This window comes from Salmo salar, chromosome ssa11 (assembly GCF_905237065.1).
Source record: "Salmo salar chromosome ssa11, Ssal_v3.1, whole genome shotgun sequence".
Lineage (NCBI taxonomy): Eukaryota > Metazoa > Chordata > Actinopteri > Salmoniformes > Salmonidae > Salmo > Salmo salar.
The window spans coordinates 104,079,607-104,101,461 of NC_059452.1; the positions used below are offsets into that span (position 1 = coordinate 104,079,607).

Consider the following 21,855-nt stretch of genomic DNA (forward strand, 5'->3'; position numbering starts at 1 on the left):
AGACCGGGTTCCACTCCTCCTATCAGTTAAAAACAACAGGAAGAAGCAGCTCCAGCGGGCAGGGGATCATCAACACTGGACAACTGAGGAGAAAATCATCACCTGGGCCAACGGATCCTGTTTCCTGTTGTGTGATGGCAGAGTCAGGATATGTTATTAGCGGTATGAGTCCATGTCCTGCCTGATGTCAACGGTACAGGCTGGGGGCGGTGGTGTAACGGTCTGGGGAATGATTTCCTGGCACAAGTTACCACACCTTGTAGAATCCATGTCCCGAAGAATCATGGGTATTCTGGGTGCAAAGGTGGGGGGGTCCGACTCTGTACTAGATTGGTGTACCTAATAAAGATAAAGGACTAGTCCTGGACTAATTATCTCCACGTTAATTGGAGAATCTCCATTTAACAGTCATTTTTATTCTAGGACTAGGCGTAATAATCTGGCCCTGGGAGTAATTATATAATCCGTCCTCTCATATAATATATGCCGTTTATGTAGACTATTTTATCCAAAGTGACTTACGACTCAGTCATGTGTTCATTCCTCCTCCGGTTAGACCTACAGTCATGTGTTCATTCCTCCTCCGGTTAGACCGACAGTCATGTGTTCATTCCTCCTCCGGTTAGACCTACAGTCATGTGTTCATTCCTCCTCCGGTTAGACCGACAGTCATGTGTTCATTCCTCCTCCGGTTAGACCGACAGTCATGTGTTCATTCCTCCTCCGGTTAGACCGACAGTCATGTGTTCATTCCTCCTCCGGTTAGACCGACAGTCATGTGTTCATTCCTCCTCCGGTTAGACCGACAGTCATGTGTTCATTCCTCCTCCGGTTAGACCGACAGTCATGTGTTCATTCCTCCTCCGGTTAGACCGACAGTCATGTGTTCATTCCTCCTCCGGTTAGACCGACAGTCATGTGTTCATTCCTCCTCCGGTTAGACCGACAGTCATGTGTTCATTCCTCCTCCGGTTAGACCGACAGTCATGTGTTCATTCCTCCTCCGGTTAGACCGACAGTCATGTGTTCATTCCTCCTCCGGTTAGACCTACAGTCATGTGTTCATTCCTCCTCCGGTTAGACCGACAGTCATGTGTTCATTCCTCCTCCGGTTAGACCGACAGTCATGTGTTCATTCCTCCTCCGGTTAGACCGACAGTCATGTGTTCATTCCTCCTCCGGTTAGACCGACAGTCATGTGTTCATTCCTCCTCCGGTTAGACCGACAGTCATGTGTTCATTCCTCCTCCGGTTAGACCTACAGTCATGTGTTCATTCCTCCTCCGGTTAGACCGACAGTCATGTGTTCATTCCTCCTCCGGTTAGACCGACAGTCATGTGTTCATTCCTCCTCCGGTTAGACCGACAGTCATGTGTTCATTCCTCCTCCGGTTAGACTGACAGTCGTTACGTCAGATGACCATTGAGTGACGTCAGCGTCTTTTTCCCCATGTTATCACATCTTCTAGTTAAAGAAGCTGAAGCTGAAGGAGAAGATTGAGGAGGATGTGGGATCTCTAGTCCAGTTCCTGTTGGATGAGAAGGACGACCTACTGGAGGTTAGTGTGTATGTACAGTTGAAGTCGGAAGTTTACATACACTTAGGTTGGAGTCATTAAAACTTGGTTTTCAACCACTCCACCAATTTCTTATTAAGTCTTGGCAAGTCGGTTAGGACATCTAATTTGTGAATGACACAAGTAATTTTTCCAACAATTGTTTACAGACAGATTTATTTCACTTATAATTCACTGTTTCACAATTCCAGTGGGTCAGAAGTTTACATACACTAAGTTGACTGTGCCTTTAAACAGCTTGGAAAATTCCAGAAAATGATGTCATGGCTTTAGAAGCTTCTGATAGGCTAATTGACCTCATTTGAGTCAATTGGAGGTGTACCTGTGGATGTATTTCAAGGCCTACCTTCAAACTCAGTGCCTCTTTGCTTGACATCATGGGAAAATCAATAGAAATCAGCCAAGACCTCAGGAAAAAAAATTGTAGACCTCCACAAGTCTGGTTCATACTTGGGAGCAATTTCCAAACCCCTGAAGGTAACATGTTCCACTGTACTAACAATAGTACCATAGTATAAACACCATGGGACCACGCAGCCATCATATCGCTCAGGAAGGAGACGCGTTCGGTCTCCTAGAGATGAACGTACTTTGGTGCAAAAAGTGCAAATCAATCCCAGAACAACAGCAAAGGACCTTGTGAAGATGCTGGAGGAAACGGGTACAAAGGTATCTATATCCACAGTAAAACGAGTCCTATATCGACATAACCTGAAAGGCCGCGCAGCAAGGAAGAAGCCACTGCTCCAAAACCGCCATAAAAAAGCCAGACTACGGTTTGCAACTGCACATGGTGACAAAGAGCGTACTTTTTGGAGAAATGTCCTCTGGTCTGATGAAACAAAAATAGAACTGTTTGGCCATAATGAACATCGTTATGTTTGGAGGAAAAAGGGGGGAGGCTTGCAAGCCGAAGAACACCATCCCAACCGTGAAGCATGGGCAGCATCATGTTGTGGGGGTGCTTTGCTGCAGGAGGGACTGGTGCACTTCACAAAATAGATGGCATCATGAGGCGGGAAAATTATGTGAATATTTTGAAGCAACATCTCAAGACATCAGTCAGGAAGTTAAAGCTTGGTCGCAAATAGTTATTCCAAATGGACAAGGCCCCAAGCATACTTTCAAAGTTGTGGCAAAATGGCTTAAGGACTACAAAGTCAAGGTATTGAAGTGGCCATCACAAAGCCTTGACCTCAATGCTGTCGAAAATTTGTGGGCAGAACTGAAAAAGCGTGTGCGAGCAAGGCCTACAAACCTGACTCAGTTACACCAGCTCTGTCAGGAGGAATGGGCCAAAATTCACCCAACTTATTGTGGGAAGCTTGTGGAAGGCTACCCGAAACATTTGACAGAATTTAAAGGCGATGTTGCCAAATACTAATTGAGTGTATGTAAACTTCTGACCCGATGGGAATTTGATGAAAGAAATAAAATAGTGTAGTCTGTGTAGCCTGATGTTTTGTTGAGATACTCTGTGTGTGTAGCCTGATGGTTAGTTGGGATACTCTGTGTGTGTAGCCTGATGGTTAGTTGGGATACTCTGTGTGTAGCCTGATGTTTAGTTGAGATACTCTGTGTGTAGCCTGATGGTTAGTTGGTATACTGAATACTTTGGCTCACATTGGGCTAATTTGCATACAGCAGCAGCAAAATAATAATTAGATTTATTTAGAAAATTGTCATGAGAGTTCCAGCAGTGTAATAATGTTGAAATATCCATCCTTAGGCTCTGGATGCTGAGGAGGAGACTGTCATAGGGATGATAGATGACAACCTGAGGTGGGTGGAGACCGAGGTGGTAGCTGTGGACAAACACATGGCTCAGATACACAACCACATCAGAGGAAACACCAGCTTCGAGGTGAGTTTATCAAACATTCCCTCACAGTTTCTGTCCTTTTCTGAGAAGGTTGATAGAAAATGTGCTACAAGATTCTAAAGGGTTTTCTGAGAAGGTTGATAGAAAATGTGCTACAGGATTCTAAAGGGTTTTCTGAGAAGGTTGATAGAAAATGTGCTACGGGATTCTAAAGGGTTTTCATACATTTTAGTCTTGTAGTTTTCATGTTACTGATGTGTTGATGAAGGTAGCACGGCAATCCTCCCACCTTTTTTCTATGGTCAGACTCATAGAGTTGGATAGAAGTCTGAAGTCCTGTTTTAGCACGGCCAACGCCATCGTGGGCTTTCATAATGAGTCAACTGGATGGGACTTGCTATTAGTTAAGATAAGGTCTCAGAATTTTATCCAGGCCTACGGTCAAACGACTACAAATGGTGGTTTTAGCTTAGCACCATATAGACGCTGTGGTAGACGGCGCACTTCTGCATCGCCTACCACTGTCTACCACAGCCGCGTTATCGGTGCAGGTTTGGAGAAATGTTTGGTTCAGACGGTTTCTTTACAGATATCCACACATTCTACAATCTGGGTGTAAGGACAAGGAGTTACGGATTCCAGATATGCCTTCAGTAACGGGGTTGTCAGAAACAATTTGCCCGTTAGTTTCCTGGTTCCGCATTTTAGCCTTCTAGAACATTCAATATTGGGTTAGTTTTAGCTGTGTGAAATGATTTGTATCTCATCTTCTGTCTATTTCTCTCTCCACAGAGCATCACTGAGACATACAAAAAGTAAGTCTTTTTTTTCTTCTCCCATGTTCAGCCTGTAGTCTGGGGTTCAGCCTGTAGTCTGCGTCTGGTGGTGTCGGGTTCAGCCTGTAGTCTGGTGGTGTCGGGTTCAGCCTGTAGTCTGGTGGTGTCGGGTTCAGCCTGTAGTCTGGTGGTGTCGGGTTCAGCCTGTAGTCTGGTGGTGTCGGGTTCAGCCTGTAGTCTGGTGGTGTCGGGTTCAGCCTGTAGTCTGGTGGTGTCGGGTTCAGCCTGTAGTCTGGGGTTCAGCCTGTAGTCTGGGGTTCAGCCTGTAGTCTGGGGTTCAGCCTGTAGTCTGGGGTTCAGCCTGTAGTCTGGTCCGGTTCAGCCTGTAGTCTGGTGGTCTCGGGTTCAGCCTGTAGTCTGGGGTTCAGCCTGTAGTCTGGTGGTCTCGGGTTCAGCCTGTAGTCTGGGGGTCTCGGGTTCAGCCTGTAGTCTGGGGGTCTCGGGTTCAGCCTGTAGTCTGGGGGTCTCGGGTTCAGCCTGTAGTCTGGGGGTCTCGGGTTCAGCCTGTAGTCTGGGGGTCTCGGGTTCAGCCTGTAGTCTGGGGTCTCGGGTTCAGCCTGTAGTCTGGGGGTCTCGGGTTCAGCCTGTAGTCTGGGGGTCTCGGGTTCAGCCTGTAGTCTGGGGGTCTCGGGTTCAGCCTGTAGTCTGGGGGTCAGCCTGTAGTCTGGGGTTCAGCCTGTAGTCTGGGGTTCAGCCTGTAGTCTGGGGTTCAGCCTGTAGTCTGGGGTTCAGCCTGTAGTCTGGTGGTCTGGGGTTCAGCCTGTAGTCTGGTGGTCTGGGGTTCAGCCTGTAGTCTGGTGGTCTCGGGTTCAGCCTGTAGTCTGGTGGTCTGGGGTTCAGCCTGTAGTCTGGTGGTCTGGGGTTCAGCCTGTAGTCTGTTAGTCTCGGGTTCAGCCTGTAGTCTGGTGGTCTCGGGTTCAGCCTGTAGTCTCGGGTTCAGCCTGTAGTCTGGGGGTCTCGGGTTCAGCCTGTAGTCTGGGGGTCTCGGGTTCTAGCCTGTAGTCTGGGGGTCTCAGGTTCTAGCCTGTAGTCTGGTGGTCTGGGGTTCAGCCTGTAGTCTGGGGTTCAGCCTGTAGTCTGGGGTTCAGCCTGTAGTCTGGGGTTCAGCCTGTAGTCTGGTGGTGTCGGGTTCAGCCTGTAGTCTGGGGGTCTCGGGTTCAGCCTGTAGTCTCGGGTTCAGCCTGTAGTCTGGTGGTCTCGGGTTCAGCCTGTAGTCTGGGGGTCTCGGGTTCAGCCTGTAGTCTCGGGTTCAGCCTGTAGTCTGGTGGTCTCGGGTTCAGCCTGTGGTCTCGGGTTCAGCCTGTGGTCTCGGGTTCAGCCTGTAGTCTCCCCCCCTCCTCCCTGTTTACAGCCCCGTGTAGTAACATGTCCAGTATGACATCGTATATAATGTTAAGCTGTCTCTCCTCCACCCTCACTCCTCCCCTTTCCTCCTCATCTTCCATCCTCTCCTCTCTCTCCTCTTCTCTCACCATACCTCCTCCTCCCCTTCTCTCCTCTTCTCTCACCATATCTCCTCCTCCCCTTTCCTCCTCATCTTCCATCCTCTCCTCTCTCTCCTCTTCTCTCACCGTATCTCCTCTCCTCTCACCATACCTCCTCCTCCCTTCTCTCCTCTTCTCTCACCATATCTCCTCCTCCCCTTTCCTCCTCATCTTCCATCCTCTCCTCTCTCTCCTCTTCTCTCACCGTATCTCCTCTCCTCTCACCATATCTCCTCCTCCCCTTCTCTCCTCTCCTCTCACCATATCTCCTCCTCCCCTTCTCTCCTCTTCTCTCACCATATCTCCTCCTCCCCTTTCCTCCTCATCTTCCATCCTCTCCTCTCTCTCCCACCGTATCTCCTCTCCTCTCACCATATCTCCTCCTCCCCTTCTCTCCTCTTCTCTCACCATATCTCCTCCTCCCCTTTCTTCCTCATCTTCCATCCTCTCCTCTCTCCTCTTCTCTCACCATATCTCCTCTCTCCTCTTCTCTCACCATATCTCCTCTCTCCTCTTCTCTCACCATATCTCCTCTCTCCTCTTCTCTCACCATATCTCCTCTCTCCTCTTCTCTCACCATATCTCCTCTCTCCTCTTCTCTCACCATATCTCCTCTCTCCTCTTCTCTCACCATATCTCCTCTCTCCTCTTCTCTCACCATATCTCCTCTCTCCTCTTCTCTCACCATATCTCCTCTCTCCTCTTCTCTCACCATATCTCCTCTCTCCTCTTCTCTCACCATATCTCCTCTCTCCTCTTCTCTCACCATATCTCCTCTCTCCTCTTCTCTCACCATATCTCCTCTCTCCTCTTCTCTCACCATATCTCCTCTCTCCTCTTCTCTCACCATATCTCCTCTCTCCTCTTCTCTCACCATATCTCCTCTCTCCTCTTCTCTCACCATATCTCCTCTTCTCTCACCATATCTCCTCTTCTCTCACCATATCTCCTCTCTCCTCTTCTCTCACCATATCTCCTCCTCCCCTTCTCTCACCGTATCTCCTCCTCTCCTCTTCTCTCACTATATCTCCTCCTCTCCTCTTCTCTCACCATATCTCCTCCTCCCCTTTCTTCCTCATCCCCATCCTCTCCTCTCTCCAGCCCTCTAAAGGTGAGCCCTCTCATATCATCTGTTAACTGTCCGGGCGACTGGATGAATGAATTCTCTGGACCCCATCAGCTGATCTTGTGGAAAAGGATGATGCACGTGTTGCATACCAGTGAGTTGGCCTGGACACACACACACACACACACACACACACACACACACACACACAGACCCTCTCTTGACTGTTCTATTTACATGTCTACTTGCTGCACAGGTGAACTTCCCGTCTAACATATCTCTCCTTGTCTCCCCCCTGTCTCTATCTCTCTTTCTCTCTGGCCACCTCTCTCTTTCTCTCCCCTCACCCCCTCTACCTTTTCGCTCTTTCTCTGTCCCTCTTCCACTTCCCCCTCTCTCTCCCTCTGTCTCCCTCCTCCATCTCTCCCCTCCTGCTCCCAGTGCCCCAGAACCTGACCCTGGACCCAGACACAGCTCACCCTAACTTGGCCATCACAGACTTCGACACCAAGGTAGAGGAAGTGCGTACCCGTAGCCAGGAACCAGACCTGCCTCAGCGCTTCACCCGCTTCTGTGGCATTCTGGCCACTGCACAATACTCCAGCGGACAACACTACTGGGAGGTAATTATCTTTATATATATATGTACATTACGTTTTCTAAGTCTGATGATGATGATACTGTATGTACCAGGCACATTTCCCCTCTGGGATGGCGAAGTATGTCATATTTTAGCAGACACTCTTATCCAGAACGACTTAGTGTATTCAACTAAGGTAGCTAAGGTAGCTAAATCTTTGGATTTGAGATCAAATGTTTCATTTCATATGAGATGACAGTACAGAATGTCACGTTTTTATTTGAGGGTATTTTCATACATATACTCTCAAATAAACAAAGTATGTATGCATAAATATCATAACTCCCCCCAAAAAACGTTAAATTCCCCTGTTATTGGTAATGGTGAGAGACTAGCTTGTTTTGGGGACATGATCTGTGTTTCTTAACCTTCTCACTGATCTATTTTTCATGATTCATTCATGATTATTCGTAATCCTTAGACATGGGTGGTATCCAGATTTTCATAGCGTTCTTCTGCCATCCGGGGATTTACGGTATTACCGGTACATCACACAAGGGGGCGCTATAAATTCAACAACAAAAATGCCCATGGCTTTTACCAGAACGCTAACACAATTAGCACAAGTAGTAGCGAAATCGCATAGACACTGTTAGCTAAATGCTAACGATGTGAAAACGAACAAACTTATTTGCAAAGCCAGGCAAATCCAGCTCATAAAGTTATACGAGCATAGCTAGTAGCTGCCGAATGTTATTTTCCGTGAGTGTGGACATTTTTACAAGTGAACGAGAGAAATTGTGCAAGTGAACAAAGTTGTGATGTGTGCTTTTCTGAAGGAAGAGCAGCATGTATAATCTGAGCAAGGGGGAGAAGAACAGAGTAGGAAAACAAAGCTAGTTGGAAGCACGGGGACAAAATGGCCGCTCTACTATCTCATCCAGACCTCTGACTTCTGGCAGAAAGCCATTATAATATCCCATTTAGCAGACTCTTTTATCCAAAGCCACTTTCAGCCATATGTGCATACATTTAACATATGGGTGGTCCCGGGAATTGAACCCACTATCCTAGCGTTGCAAGCGCTACACTCTACCAACTGAGATACAGAGAACCACCAGATATCTAATGGTAAACATTTTAGTGGTGAATTGTGTACAAGGGGGCGGCAGGGTAGCCTAGTGGTTAGAGTGTTGGACTTGTAACCGGTTGCAAGATCGAATCCCCGAGCTGACAAGGTAAAAATCTGTCGTTCTGCCCCTGAACAAGGCAGTTAACCCACTGTTCCCCGTTAGGCCGTCATTGTAAATAACAATTTGTTCTTAACTGACTTAAATAAAGGTAAAAAAGAAAAAGTAACTTCCTTACCTCGTGTGTGTTGCACAACAGAGACTCTCCAATAGATATAGAACGATATAGATTCACCAGCTCCTGCTTTCTCCCGTTGTGCTATTTTACAAACAAACAACGCGACTGGCTCAACGTGTTCTGGGGAACTACGGAAAGCTTCATTATGTGAAATGAAGAACACAATCTGCTTTATGTTCTAACGTATTGCACAAGTTGACTGCAGGTATAAACTTAAAAAGTAGCTTCAAATGTTTTGGGAAAAACATAATTAGCATTGACGGTATTGAAAAACCATCCCGTGACTTTTTCCCCCACGGTATACGGTATACTGCCCAAGCCTAGTAATCATGGTAACATCCACATTTTAATGTAGAAGTGTTCAGAAACATATTCTATTCCCAATTTACAATAAAAGTGACTCCAACATGACACACTACGTTATTTATCATTAATTTCTATTGGGCACAAAATAATCTGAAACACAACCAAAACAAACAGCAAATACATCCAACCAGTTTATAGAGTCACAAGCTTGATGTGTAGTCATTGTGTGCTATGAATATGGGACCAAATACTAAAATTCAGTGCTTTAATACACTAGAAGATCAATTGTCCATATACTTATGACACCTTCAATGGGGGGACTTGATACATAAAGTCACTGATTTCTAAACGATAAAACAGATATGTATGAAAATCCCTTCAAATAAAAGCTGGCATTATTGTCGCCTCCTATGAAACATTTAATCTCCATAATAGAGTCACTAACCCCGTTTCCCATCCACAGCTGTTATGTGAGTAAAACCAGACCGTATACACAAATATCATGACAGCGGTGACGGAAACAGGAAGTTTCAGTACATGTTTATAAATGCCGACAGATCATTTGTTTATTCGACATGGTGGGATATTTTTTTTGTGTCGCTAAAAATTAATTATGTGAGAAATAGTGGTGGAAACCAACTTTATTTTATTATATTAAAGTTTGCCCATATCTAAATAAACTTGTAGTCACGCGACTACATACTGTGTGGTCCTCCCACGACGACTTCTTGGGAAAGCGTGCAGTTTATTAGGCTACAGATTGATGCTTTTAGATGCTCCGTTCAATAGATATTAAGGGTTTTATTCTGGTGACATGATGCTTGACAAATACAAAATATTCTTGCTGTTATCCATAATCTCATGTAGACTAGCGTACTCACACAGCCTTCCCGACACTTTTTATCTGCCAGCTTTTAGCTATATCTCACGTGCCAAGACCAGGGTATGAAGATTTTTGCTAATTTTTTTTAACACAGAGTGGAAAATACAATGGAAATCAATCAATCAATCAAATGTATTTATAAAGCCCTTCTTACATCAGCTGATGTCACAAAGTGTTGTACAGAAACCCAGCCTTAAACCCCAAACAGCAAGCACTGCAGGTGTAGAAGCACGGTGGCTAGGAAAAACTCCCTAGAAAGGCCAGAACCTAGGAAGAAACCTAGAGAGGAACCAGGCTATGAGGGGTGGCCAGTCCTCTTCTGGCTGTGCCGGGTGGAGATTATAACAGAACATGGCCAAGATGTTCAAATGTTCATAGATGACCAGCAGGGTCAAAAAATAATACATTGAAACACATTGACCTTTAGATTTTTATTAGGTACATGAAATCTTAAACTAAAAAGTCAATTTTGTGTGCACTACGTCATCACGCACTGGTTTATATCTGCAACAAGTCTGTTTGGTGGAATCACACCACAGGTGTGAAAAATGAGAATATTGTCTTCATGCAGAGTATTCGCATGAAAATCTGTCACCATTTGGATAGAAATTTAGCTAGTGTCCAAATGCATATAGTACGGAGTTTAGATCCTGATGGAAAAATGAAGATATTTTATCAGTTTCTCGACTGAAAGTTTTCCTGAACAAGATACTTGATTTTGTTATTTTAGGAATGTTGCTAGGAGAAAGGGAAAGTTGTCCAACTGAATGTATTCAACTGAAATGTGTCTTCTGCATTTAACCCAACCGCTCTGAATCAGAGAGGAGCGGGGGGGGGCTGCCTTAATCGACATCCACGTCTTCGGCGCCTGGGGAGCGAACAGTGGGTTAACTGTCTTGCTCAGGGGCAGAAAGACAGATTTTTTTTTTACCTTGTCAGCTCAGGGATTCGATCCAACAACCTTTCGGTAACTGGCTCAACGCTCTAACCACTAGGATCCTAATGTAAATTCTAGGGGTTGAAGCCACATTTTCATTGGGCCATGTGTACACGTAGGTGACAAAGGGAAACTTAATGAAGAAAGGCAAGTACAGTAAGGTTTTGGTTGTTGTTTCTTGTTTCAGGTGGATGTGAAGGACAAGGGCGTATGGTACTTGGGGGTGACTGGGGAGTACAGTCCCAGGAAGGGTTTCGTCAACCTGTGTCCATCCTCTGGCTACTGGAGCCTTAGTCTGCAGGACAGGCTATATGCTAACGAGGAGGATGCCAAGATACCTCTGGCCGACTACTGGAACTCCCCGCGGGTTGGCGTGTACCTGGACTACGACGCAGGCCGCGTGTCCTTCTACGACGCAGTCACCATGAAGAAGTTGTACATGTTTGATGCGTACTTCGAGGAGCCGGTATCTCCTTTCTTCAGCCCAGGGAAGAACGATCCTGGGAGCAGACTGCAGATCTGTCATTACTACTGAGATGGAGGGGGGGGGGGGTGTGCGTGCGTGTGCCTGGATAGAAGATTAGGCCTACAGCCAACTCTGAGTGAGTGAGTGAGTGAGTGTGTGTGTGTGTGTGTTTGGCTACTCATTCCAGATTCACTATTGATGATGTATGATCAACCATTCCAGCTGTGGCTTTGTGCCAGAGCCCCTGGAGTGTTCTAGAATGGTACTGATTCTACTGTGGCTTTGTGCCAGAGCCCCTGGAGTGTTCTAGAATGGTACTGATTCTACTGTGGCTTTGTGCCAGAGCCCCTGGAGTGTTCTAGAATGGTACTGATTCTACTGTGGCTTTGTGCCAGAGCCCCTGGAGTGTTCTAGAATGGTACTGATTCTACTGTGGCTTTGTGCCAGAGCCCCTGGAGTGTTCTAGAATGGTACTGATTCTACTGTGGCTTTGTGCCAGAGCCCCTGGAGTGTTCTAGAATGGTACTGATTCTACTGTGGCTTTGTGCCAGAGCCCCTGGAGTGTTCTAGAATGGTACTGATTCTACTGTGGCTTTGTGCCAGAGCCACTGGAGTGTTCTAGAATGGTACTGATTCTACTGTGGCTTTGGTGGGGGTTCCAGAGTGTCTTGTTCAAACTTTGTGATTGTAGAATTTGTAAAATGTAAACATTTTAAAATGAAAGAGTCCCTGGGTGACTCGTTGTGACTGATACATGACATCACGTTGGAAAGACGGCAGCCTTTCTCCTAAAGGACACCGAGACACGGCCTGCTGGGTATTGACGAAGTGTGGCCGTTTTCAACGTGTTGAATCGTCTGCGAAGTGTTAATGACAACCAATATTCTGGTCAGAGGAGATGCCACCATCTGGTTCTAACCTCTGGTCTTCACGGCCGTGGTCTGACCCCGCTGGACTTCACGGCGTGGTCTGACCCCGCTGGACTTCACGGCCGTGGTCTGACCCCGCTGGACTTCACGGACGTGGTCTGACCCCGCTGGACTTCACGGCCGTGGTCTGACCCCGCTGGACTTCACGGGCGTGGTCTGACCCCGCTGGTCTTCACGGCCGTGGTCTGACCCCGCTGGACTTCACGGGCGTGGTCTGACCCCGCTGGACTTCACGGGCGTGGTCTGACCCCGCTGGACTTCACGGCCGTGGTCTGACCCCGCTGGACTTCACGGCGTGGTCTGACCCCGCTGGTCTTCACGGCGTGGTCTGACCCCGCTGGTCTTCACGGCCGTGGTCTGACCCCGCTGGTCTTCACGGCCGTGGTCTGACCCCGCTGGTCTTCACGGACGTGGTCTGACCCCGCTGGACTTCACGGCGTGGTCTGACCTCTAAAAGCTGTGCTAGGAAGTGGTTGCATCTCAAATGGCACCCTATTCCCTATATAGTGCACTACCAGGGCCCACAGGGCTCTGGTAGAAAGTAGTGCGCCATATATAAGGGAATAGGGTATGTGGTCATACTGTACCATAGTAGTGGACAGAACAGCACTTCTCAGTCACGGCTGTTCCTACAGACAGTCATTAGAGGTGTTGGTATCCTACTACAGACACAGGACGTGTCCCCAATAGCACTCTGTACCATATACAGTGCACCACTTTGGTCAAAATCAGTTCACTATATAGGACCGGGTTTCCCAAACTCCATCCTCGGGAACCCAAGGGGTGCACGGTTAGGTTTTTGTTGTTGAGAAGTGCTGTTCTGTCCACTACTATGGTACAGTATGACCACATACCCTATTCGCTTATATGGTGCACTACTTTCTACCAGAGTCCTATGGACCCTGGTAGTGCACTATATAGGAAATAGGGTGCCGTATGAGAAGCATCCTTAGTTGATGTACAGAAACGGAGAACTACTCTGAATTTCCTAAAACACAAAGTACATACGTACAGGTAACTGCCAAAATAAAGGAAACACCAACACAGTGTCTTAATAGGGCGTTGGGGCCACCACGAGCCACCAGAACAGCTTGAATGTGTCTTGGAATACATTCTACAAGAATCTGGAACTCTATTGGAGGGATGTGACACCGTTCTTCCACGAGAAATTCCATCATTTGGTGTTTTGTTGATGGTGATGGGAAAACCCGTCTCAGGCGCCACTCCAGAATCTACCGTAAGTGTTAAATTGGGTTGAGATCTGGTGACTGACACACACACACCTTTTAAACCCCCTATGTTCCTATGAGACCCCTCTTTCAAATCACTGAGATCTTTTTTTCTAGCCATGGTAGCCAAAGTATCGGAGCATTTTTATACATGAACATAAGCATTATGGGATGTTAATTGCTTAACTCAGGAACCACATCTGTGTGGAAGCACCTGCTTTCAATATACTTTGTATCCCTCATATACTCGTGTTTCCTTTTGATTTTGGCAGTTACCTGAACGGTACATATTCTGTACCATTACATTGACTATTAATGGGTCCTGTGTTTTGTTGTCAATAACATTACATTACATCCTGTTTTCTGTTCGCAATAACATTACATCCTGTTCTTTGTTCGCAATAACATTACATTACATCCTGTTTTCTGTTGTCAATAACATTACATCCTGTTTTTTGTTCACAATAACATTACATTACATCTTGTTCTTTGTTGTCTAACAATACATTACATCCTGTTTTTCATTGTCAATTACATTACATCCTGTTTTTTGTTCGCAATAACATTACATTACATCCTGTTCTTTGTTGTCTAACAATACATTACATCCTGTTCTTTGTTGTCTAACAATACATTACATCCTGTTTTTTGTTCGCAATAACATTACATTACATCCTGTTCTTTGTTGTCAAAAACATAACATCCTGTTTTTCATTGTTGTCTAACATTACATTACATCCTGTTTTTTGATGGTTGTGAATAACCTTGTTTGTATTTGAATTGTCCATTTTAGATTACGTTTTTAACCTGTGTGTAGTTTTTGGTTCATCGTCATTTCGTAAAGGTTTAACCAATTCCATTGTTTAGTCAAACTAAAGTGCTAACACTGGGCCATATTCAGTTGCCAAACTTTCTTGAACATTGCAGATAGAACTGCCATGAATAGAGCTGATGTGAATCCTTATTCTACATCTGAGGTATGTTTGATCTACACAGGCTATTTCTATCTGAACGTTCCAAAACATTGTGTCATGCTGAAAGCGATCTGGCTATTGTTGTTTATTTTGGTGCTTTAACATGTGGAGAACACTGTTTACAGGGGTAGAATGTTTTCCTATTGGCTATGTGTCCGTTCAGGTCACATTGCTCTGGTTGCTGATTGGTCCATTTGAGCATGGTTGTCTTGACCATCTGCGGTCCAACCAGAATGTTCCACTGGGGTTGTGTTCAAATACAGGGCTGCGTTCAGTATGAATTGAATGTAACGCTCAATGAAACGGTGCTATACTGAACGACCAGTTGAAAAAAGGAGACTGGTTGAAGTTTCAAAATGTACAGCTGCCCTTTTTAAATACTTAACATATTGCTTCAAGTCACACTCACCAAATGAAGCAAATGTACCTTAGTCTGTACAAGAAAGTTTTGGGAAAAGGTGTCGTTCAGTACAAACCGTTCCGCAATGTAGCAAACGTTCAATCGAACTGAACGCACCCCAAGAATACACAAGGTCAGTTCTCTTTGTTTTGAAGTTTTTATTTTTATCCTGTTATTCATTTACCCTTGAATATCAATGTATTTATTATACATTTTTACCTTTTTTATTTTTTTTGAATTTAGTGTTTTCATTTTAATGAATCATGATTGTTTTAATGAAATGATTGCAATGCATATTGGGTGTTTTGGAAAGAATGGCTGTTTTTTGAATTGTGTTTGTTCATGTTGTCATTAGTGCAAATTACAAATGCAATACTGTATGTAAGCCTACCGTCCTTGTGTTACTAATGAACATTTGGAAAATAAAATGTAACTGGACAATGTTTTGTCGTATTTACTAAATTAGTGTTTTTTGATTTAGGATATCAGCGTGCTCTAGAAAAGAATGTAATTTAGGCTGAGAATTGTTTTAAATATTATTAGTTATATTATGTGTTATTCTAGGAGAATGGGAGGTCTGATCTAGAGCAGTTGTTGTAAGAATGAGAAGACTGGTATTAGAGGTGGCAGGTAGCCTAGTGGTTAGAGTGTAGAGGTGGCAGGTAGCCTAGTGGTTAGAGTGTAGAGGTGGCAGGTAGCCTAGTGGTTAGAGTGTAGAGGTGGCAGGTAGCCTAGTGGTTAGAGTGTAGGGTTGGTAGCTAGCCTAGTGGTTAGAGTGTAGAGGTGGCAGGTAGCCTAGTGGTTAGAGTGTAGGGTTGGTAGCTAACCTAGTGGTTAGAGTGTAGAGGAGGCAGGTAGCCTAGTGGTTAGAGTGTAGAGGTGGTAGCTAACCTAGTGGTTAGAGTGTAGAGGAGGCAGGTAGCCTAGTGGTTAGAGTGTAGAGGAGGCAGGTAGCCTAGTGGTTAGAGTGGAGGGGTGGCAGGTAGCCTAGTGGTTAGAGTGTAGGGGGGGCAGGTAGCCTAGTGGTTAGAGTGCAGGGGCGGCAGGGTAGCCTAGTGGTTAGAGTGCAGGGGCGGCAGGGTAGCCTAGTGGTTAGAGTGCAGGGGTGGCAGGGTAGCCTAGTGGTTAGAGTGTAGGGGCGGCAAGGTAGCCTAGTGGTTAGAGCGTTGGACTAGTAAACGGAAAGTTGCAAGCTCGAATCCCAGAGCTGACATGGTAAAAAATCTGTCGTTCTGCCCCTGAACAAGGCAGTTAACCCACTGTTCCTAGGCCGTCATTGACAATAAGAATTTGTTCTTAACTGACTTGCATAGTTAAATAAAGGTAAAATAAATTACAGAGTGAAGCAAGAGGAAAGGGCAGTACACTAGGGCTGCACAATTAATAGAATTTTCATCGACGTGCAATATCCATATCGCAAGAAGCTGCGATTTTTATTTTACCGTCATGAATGTAACATTCGAATGTAATAATCTGAAGTCGATCTTCCAACTTCTGTCTCTAGCGTCCGAACAGTTTGGGCTACACACTAACTTGACCCCTCGGTGGAAAGGTTAGACTCATGAACACCGTACGTGTTTCGCTCTAGTCGGCCCATCAGACTCCTCTGAAGGTCCCCCGGTACCAGTTTAAAAAAAAAAATTAATTGAAGTACAATATATAGTGCGTTCGGAAAGTATTCAGACCCCTTGACCTTTCTTTACAGCCTTATTCTAAAATTGATTAAATTATTTATTTTTCTCTCATCAATCTCACTAGTCTATAATGACAAAGCGAAAACAGGTTTTTAGAAATGTTTGCAAATGTATTCAAAATAAATAAAAAAACGACCTTATTTACATAAGTATTCAGAACCTTTGATATGAGACTTGAAATTGAGCTCAGGTGCATCCTGTTTCCATTGATCATCCTTGAGATGTTTCTACAACTTGATTGGAGTCCATCTGTGGTAAATTCAATTGATTGGACATGATTTGGAAAGGCACACACCTGTCTATATAAGGTCCCACAGTTGACAGGGCATGTCAGAGCAAAAACCAAGCCATGAGGTCAAAGGAATTGTCTGTAGAGCTCAGAGACAGGATTGTGTCGAGGCACAGATCTTAGGAAGGGTACCAAAACATTTCTGTAGCATTGAAGGTCCCCCAAAAATACAGTGCCCTCCATCATTCTTAAATGGAAGAAGTTTTGAAACACCCACAGTCTTCCTAGAGTGGGGCACCCAGCCAAACTGAGCAATCGGGGGAGAAGACCAAGAATCTGATGGTCACTCAGACAGAGCTCCAGAGTTCCTCTGTGGAGATGGGAGAACCTTCCAGAAGGACAACCATCTCTGCAACACTACACCAATCTGGCCTTTATGGTAGAGTGGCCAGGCGGAAGCCACTCCTCAGTAAAAGGCACATGACAGCCCACTTGGAATATGGCTGTAATGTAACAAAATGTGGAAAAAGTAAAGGGGTCTAAATACTTTCCGAATGCACTGTATATGGAGACTGTTTACTGTAAAAAAAAAAATAATAATACAAATGTTTCTTATATTTCTCAGATATAGGACAGACAATTCAGAACAAATTTCCTTTAGATTTTTTATCTGTTCCATGTAGTGAATCTGTTGTTGAATGTGTTTGTATGGGCTAATAGCAGTAAGGCCCAAAATCCATTTTCATCATTTAAAAAAAATGTATTTATATACTTCAGGAGTCTTAAAATTCTATATCAAATAACAAAATTATCCATATTATGACCCTCTTAAAATAATTCCATGTGTTTGCTTAGAACCCCACGATACACACATTTAAATGTTAACACATTCTGAGAACAAACCGGTTTCTTTGCCAGACGGCTTGTAGAAAGTCTGAGGACAGGTGAGCTGCGTACACCTGTAATTAGGCTACACTCAGCAGTTACTAGTGTACTAATATGGTCTGCCCTGTGTAACATTCACACCTGTCTTTTCCTACCACTACTGACTTTGCTGATAGCTGCTTTATTGAGGAACATTTCTGCCTTCTATGACTGTGACATGTGATTCGAGTCAATGTGCAGGGGTACAGGTTAGTCGAGGTAATTTGTACATGTAATCATAGATAATGTAAATAGTCCGGGTGGTCGTTTGATTAGTTGTTCAGCAGTCTTATGGCTTGGCGGTAGAAGCTGTTAAGGAGCCTTTTGGACCTAGACTTAGCGCTCTGGTACCGCTTACCGTGCCTAGAAGACCAGCATCCCGGGAGTCGCCTCTTCACTGTTGACGTTGAAACTGGTGTTTTGCGGGTACTATTTAATGAAGCTGCCAGTTGAGGACTTGTGAGGCATCTGTTTCTCAAACTAGACACTCTAATGTACTTGTCCTCTTGCTCAGTTGTGCACCAGGGCCTCCCACTCTTTCTATTCTGGTTAGAGCCAGTTTGCGCTGTTCTGTGAAGGAAGTAATACACAGCGTTGTACGAGATCTTCAGTTTCTTGGCAATTTCTCGCATGGAATAGCCTTCATTTCTCAGAACAAGAATAGACTGACGAGTTTCAGAAGAAAGTTATTTGTTTCTGGCCATTTTGATCAATTAGCCTTTTAAAATGCTAAACTTGGATTAGCTAAAACAACATGCCATTGGAACACAGGAGTGATGGTTGCTGACAATGGGCCTCTGTACGCCTATGTAGATATTCCATTTAAAAAATCAGCCGTTTCCAGCTACAATAGTCATTTACAACATTAACTATGATCAATTTGATGTTATTTTAATGGACAAAAGAAAATAGCAGTTCTCTCTAAAACAAGGACATTTCTAAGTGACCCAAACTTTTGAACGGTAGTGTATATCTTATACCACACAAACAGAGCACCCAGAAAACCATGTCTGTGTTGTGTCTTTAACATTTAATACATACCTCTGTAATCATATAATCTGAACAAAATACAAAACAAACTATTTTAAATGTATACTGTATATTATACAGGATCTTTGTAAAAGTAATGTCATATTTCTGGTGATTTTATTTCAGTGTTGGCTGAAGCACTAGGTCATGCATTGGAGAGTCAGTAAGACTTATTTTAGTCCAAGCACTAGGTCATGCATTGGAGAGTCAGTAAGACTTATTTTAGTCCAAGCACTAGGTCATGCATTGGAGAGTCAGTAAGACTTATTTTAGTCCAAGCACTAAGTCATGCATTGGAGAGTCAGTAAGACTTATTTTAGTCCAAGCACTAGGTCATGCATTGGAGAGTCAGTAAGACTTATTTTAGTCCAAGCACTAGGTCATGCATTGGAGAGTCAGTAAGACTTATTTTAGTCCAAGCACTAGGTCATGCATTGGAGAGTCAGTAAGACTTATTTTAGTCCAAGCACTAGGTCATGCATTGGAGAGTCAGTAAGACTTATTTTAGTCCAAGCACTAAGTCATGCATTGGAGAGTCAGTAAGACTTATTTTAGTCCAAGCACTAGGTCATGCATTGGAGAGAGTCAGTAAGACTTATTTTAGTCCAAGCACTAAGTCATGCATTGGAGAGTCAGTAAGACTTATTTTAGTCCAAGCACTAGGTCATGCATTGGAGGTAGTCAGTAAGAATATCACTCAAGGTAGGAGATTACTAAGGCAAATACAATATTCTCTGAATAGTTTGAGACAGTACTAATCAGTAACATGAGTTAAGTGTTGGACAGAGTATTTATTCACACCCCGATAGCTGGGGCGGCAGTGTAGCCTAGTGGTTAGAGCGTTGGACTAGCAACCGAAAGGTTGCAAGTTTGAATCCCCGAGCTGACATGGTACAAATCTGTCATTCTACCCCTGAACAAGGCAGGTAACCCACTGTTCCCCGGTAGGCCGTCATTGTAAATAAGAATTTGTTCTTAACTCACTTGTCTAGTTAAATAAAAACCACCCGTTCCAATATTTTTTTATTTTTATTTAACCTTTACTTAACTAGGCAAGTCAGTTAAGAAAAAAATATTATTTACAATAACGGCCCACCCCAGCCAAACCCCGGACGACGCTGGGCCAATTGTGCAACGCCCAATGGGACTCCCAATCACGGCCGGTTGTGATACAGCCTGGAATCAGAACCAGGGTCTGTAGTGACACCTCTAGCACTGAGTTGCAGTGTCTCGGGAGCGGCAGATGGGGTGCGGTGGATTGAGATGCAGCCTGGAATCAGAACCAGGGTCTGTAGTGACACCTCTAGCACTGAGTTGCAGTGTCTCGGGAGCGGCAGATGTGGTGCGGTGGATTGAGATGCAGCCTGGAATCAGAACCAGGGTCTGTAGTGACACCTCTAGCACTGAGTTGCAGTGTCTCGGGAGCGGCAGATGTGGTGCGGTGGATTGAGATGCAGCCTGGAATCAGAACCAGGGTCTGTAGTGACACCTCTAGCACTGAGTTGCAGTGCCTCGGGAGCGGCAGATGGGGTGCGGTGGATTGAGATGCAGCCCATGGCCAGATTATATGATTTATTCACACAAACAGGGGAAATTAGAACAGGTTTGGCCATCCGTCATAGTGGAGAGCTACTGGGTGTGCAGGCTTTTGCTCCAGCCCTATACCCTATATCCTGAGGAAGAGCTGATTAATAGAATCAGGTGTGTTCTGAGTAGGGCTGGAACAAAACCCTGCAGGAGGGTATAGGTTTCCAGGAAGAGGGTTGATCACCCTTGAATTAGAATATAACTGCATGGGGGTGAAACTCTTTCAACATGCCCTCATGCTTCTCATTTACCACAAAGAAAGCCTTCTGAACAGTGAAAGGCTATCTTAAGGCCATCAAACTGTTAAATAGCCATCACTAGCCGGTCACTAGCCATCACTAGCCGGTCACTAGCCATCACTAGCCGGTCACTAGCCGGTTACGTAACCCTGCACCTTAGAAGCTGTTACCCTATATACATAGACATGGAATCACTGGCCACTTTAATAATGGAACACTTGTAATTTTAATAATGTTTAAATAATGTTTACATACTGCTTTACTCATCTCATATGTATCTACTGTATTCTATTCTACTGTATTTTAATCAATGCCACTCTGACATTGCTCAATCTAATGTGTATATATTTCTTAATTCCATTATTTTACTTTTAGATGTGTGTGTATTGTTGTGTATTGTTAGATATTACAGCACTGTTGGAGCTAGAAACACAAGCATTTCGCTACACCCTCAATAACATCTGCTAAACATGTGTATGTGACCAATATAATGTGATTTGATTTGATATGAAAGACAGAACAAATACAAATACTGGCAAACCCCCATGGAGAAAGTGCTTTCATCAGCCACAACAACAATAAGGAATTAATATACACTTTTAGAATATGATATAGGATATTAAGAATTGAATATAAACAGAGTTATATATATATATTATTCCTTTGAAATTAATTGTCTTTGTGTAATGTCCAACAACAACAATGTACAACAATATATTTCAGTAAAATAGTCTGGATGTGGATGTTTCCCCCTACCACTAGAGGGCGCTGATGAGCAGTGTTTCAGTGCTACAGTGTCACAAGGCCTGCGTTCCAATAATCTCTCCTTTCTCCAGAAGTGTGCACTTGTTCACTTCCCTTTATTGGGGAGATTCTCAATTTGTTTCGTTAACTCCTCCTTCCTCGTCCTGGAGAGTAAACGTGGAAGCAAATGTTCTTGTTTTGATATGACGTTAACACTTTATTTGGCTCTACAGACTACCAATAACATTTTAAATAACTTTCTACTAACCTTAGCTCTAACCGTAACCTTAGCAAGCAGTTTCTTATCAACAGATAGTCCGGACTATCCAAATCAAATGTAACCGAAATGAGACTCTCCTTGTCCACTGGCGCGTCATCAGGCAAATAACATTTACAGAGGAGGAATCCAAAATATATGTGTAAAGTGGTAGAAATACATGTTAAACGATGAGTAGCATGTTTTTAAATGTCTGCTTGCTTTTCTTCTCCTCTGATAAAACAACAGCAGATTCAAAGTGGGTGTGGCATATATTACAACTCTTCCACAAAGGA

The 21,855-nt window shown here is 44.4% G+C and overlaps 1 protein-coding gene across 1 annotated transcript in view; it reads left to right on the forward strand.

Moving 5' to 3' along the window:
• trim47 (tripartite motif containing 47) overlaps positions 1-15,300 on the forward strand; it is a 32,215-nt gene extending 16,915 nt beyond the window's left edge. Inside the window, exons 5-10 of the mRNA XM_045690233.1 lie at positions 1,470-1,559; positions 3,307-3,441; positions 4,192-4,214; positions 6,821-6,939; positions 7,227-7,408; positions 11,047-15,300. Of these exons, the coding sequence (XP_045546189.1) occupies positions 1,470-1,559; positions 3,307-3,441; positions 4,192-4,214; positions 6,821-6,939; positions 7,227-7,408; positions 11,047-11,394 (897 nt within the window). The 3' untranslated portion in view covers positions 11,395-15,300. The remainder of the gene's footprint in view (positions 1-1,469; positions 1,560-3,306; positions 3,442-4,191; positions 4,215-6,820; positions 6,940-7,226; positions 7,409-11,046) is intronic.
• The last annotated feature ends 6,555 nt before the right edge of the window (positions 15,301-21,855 follow it).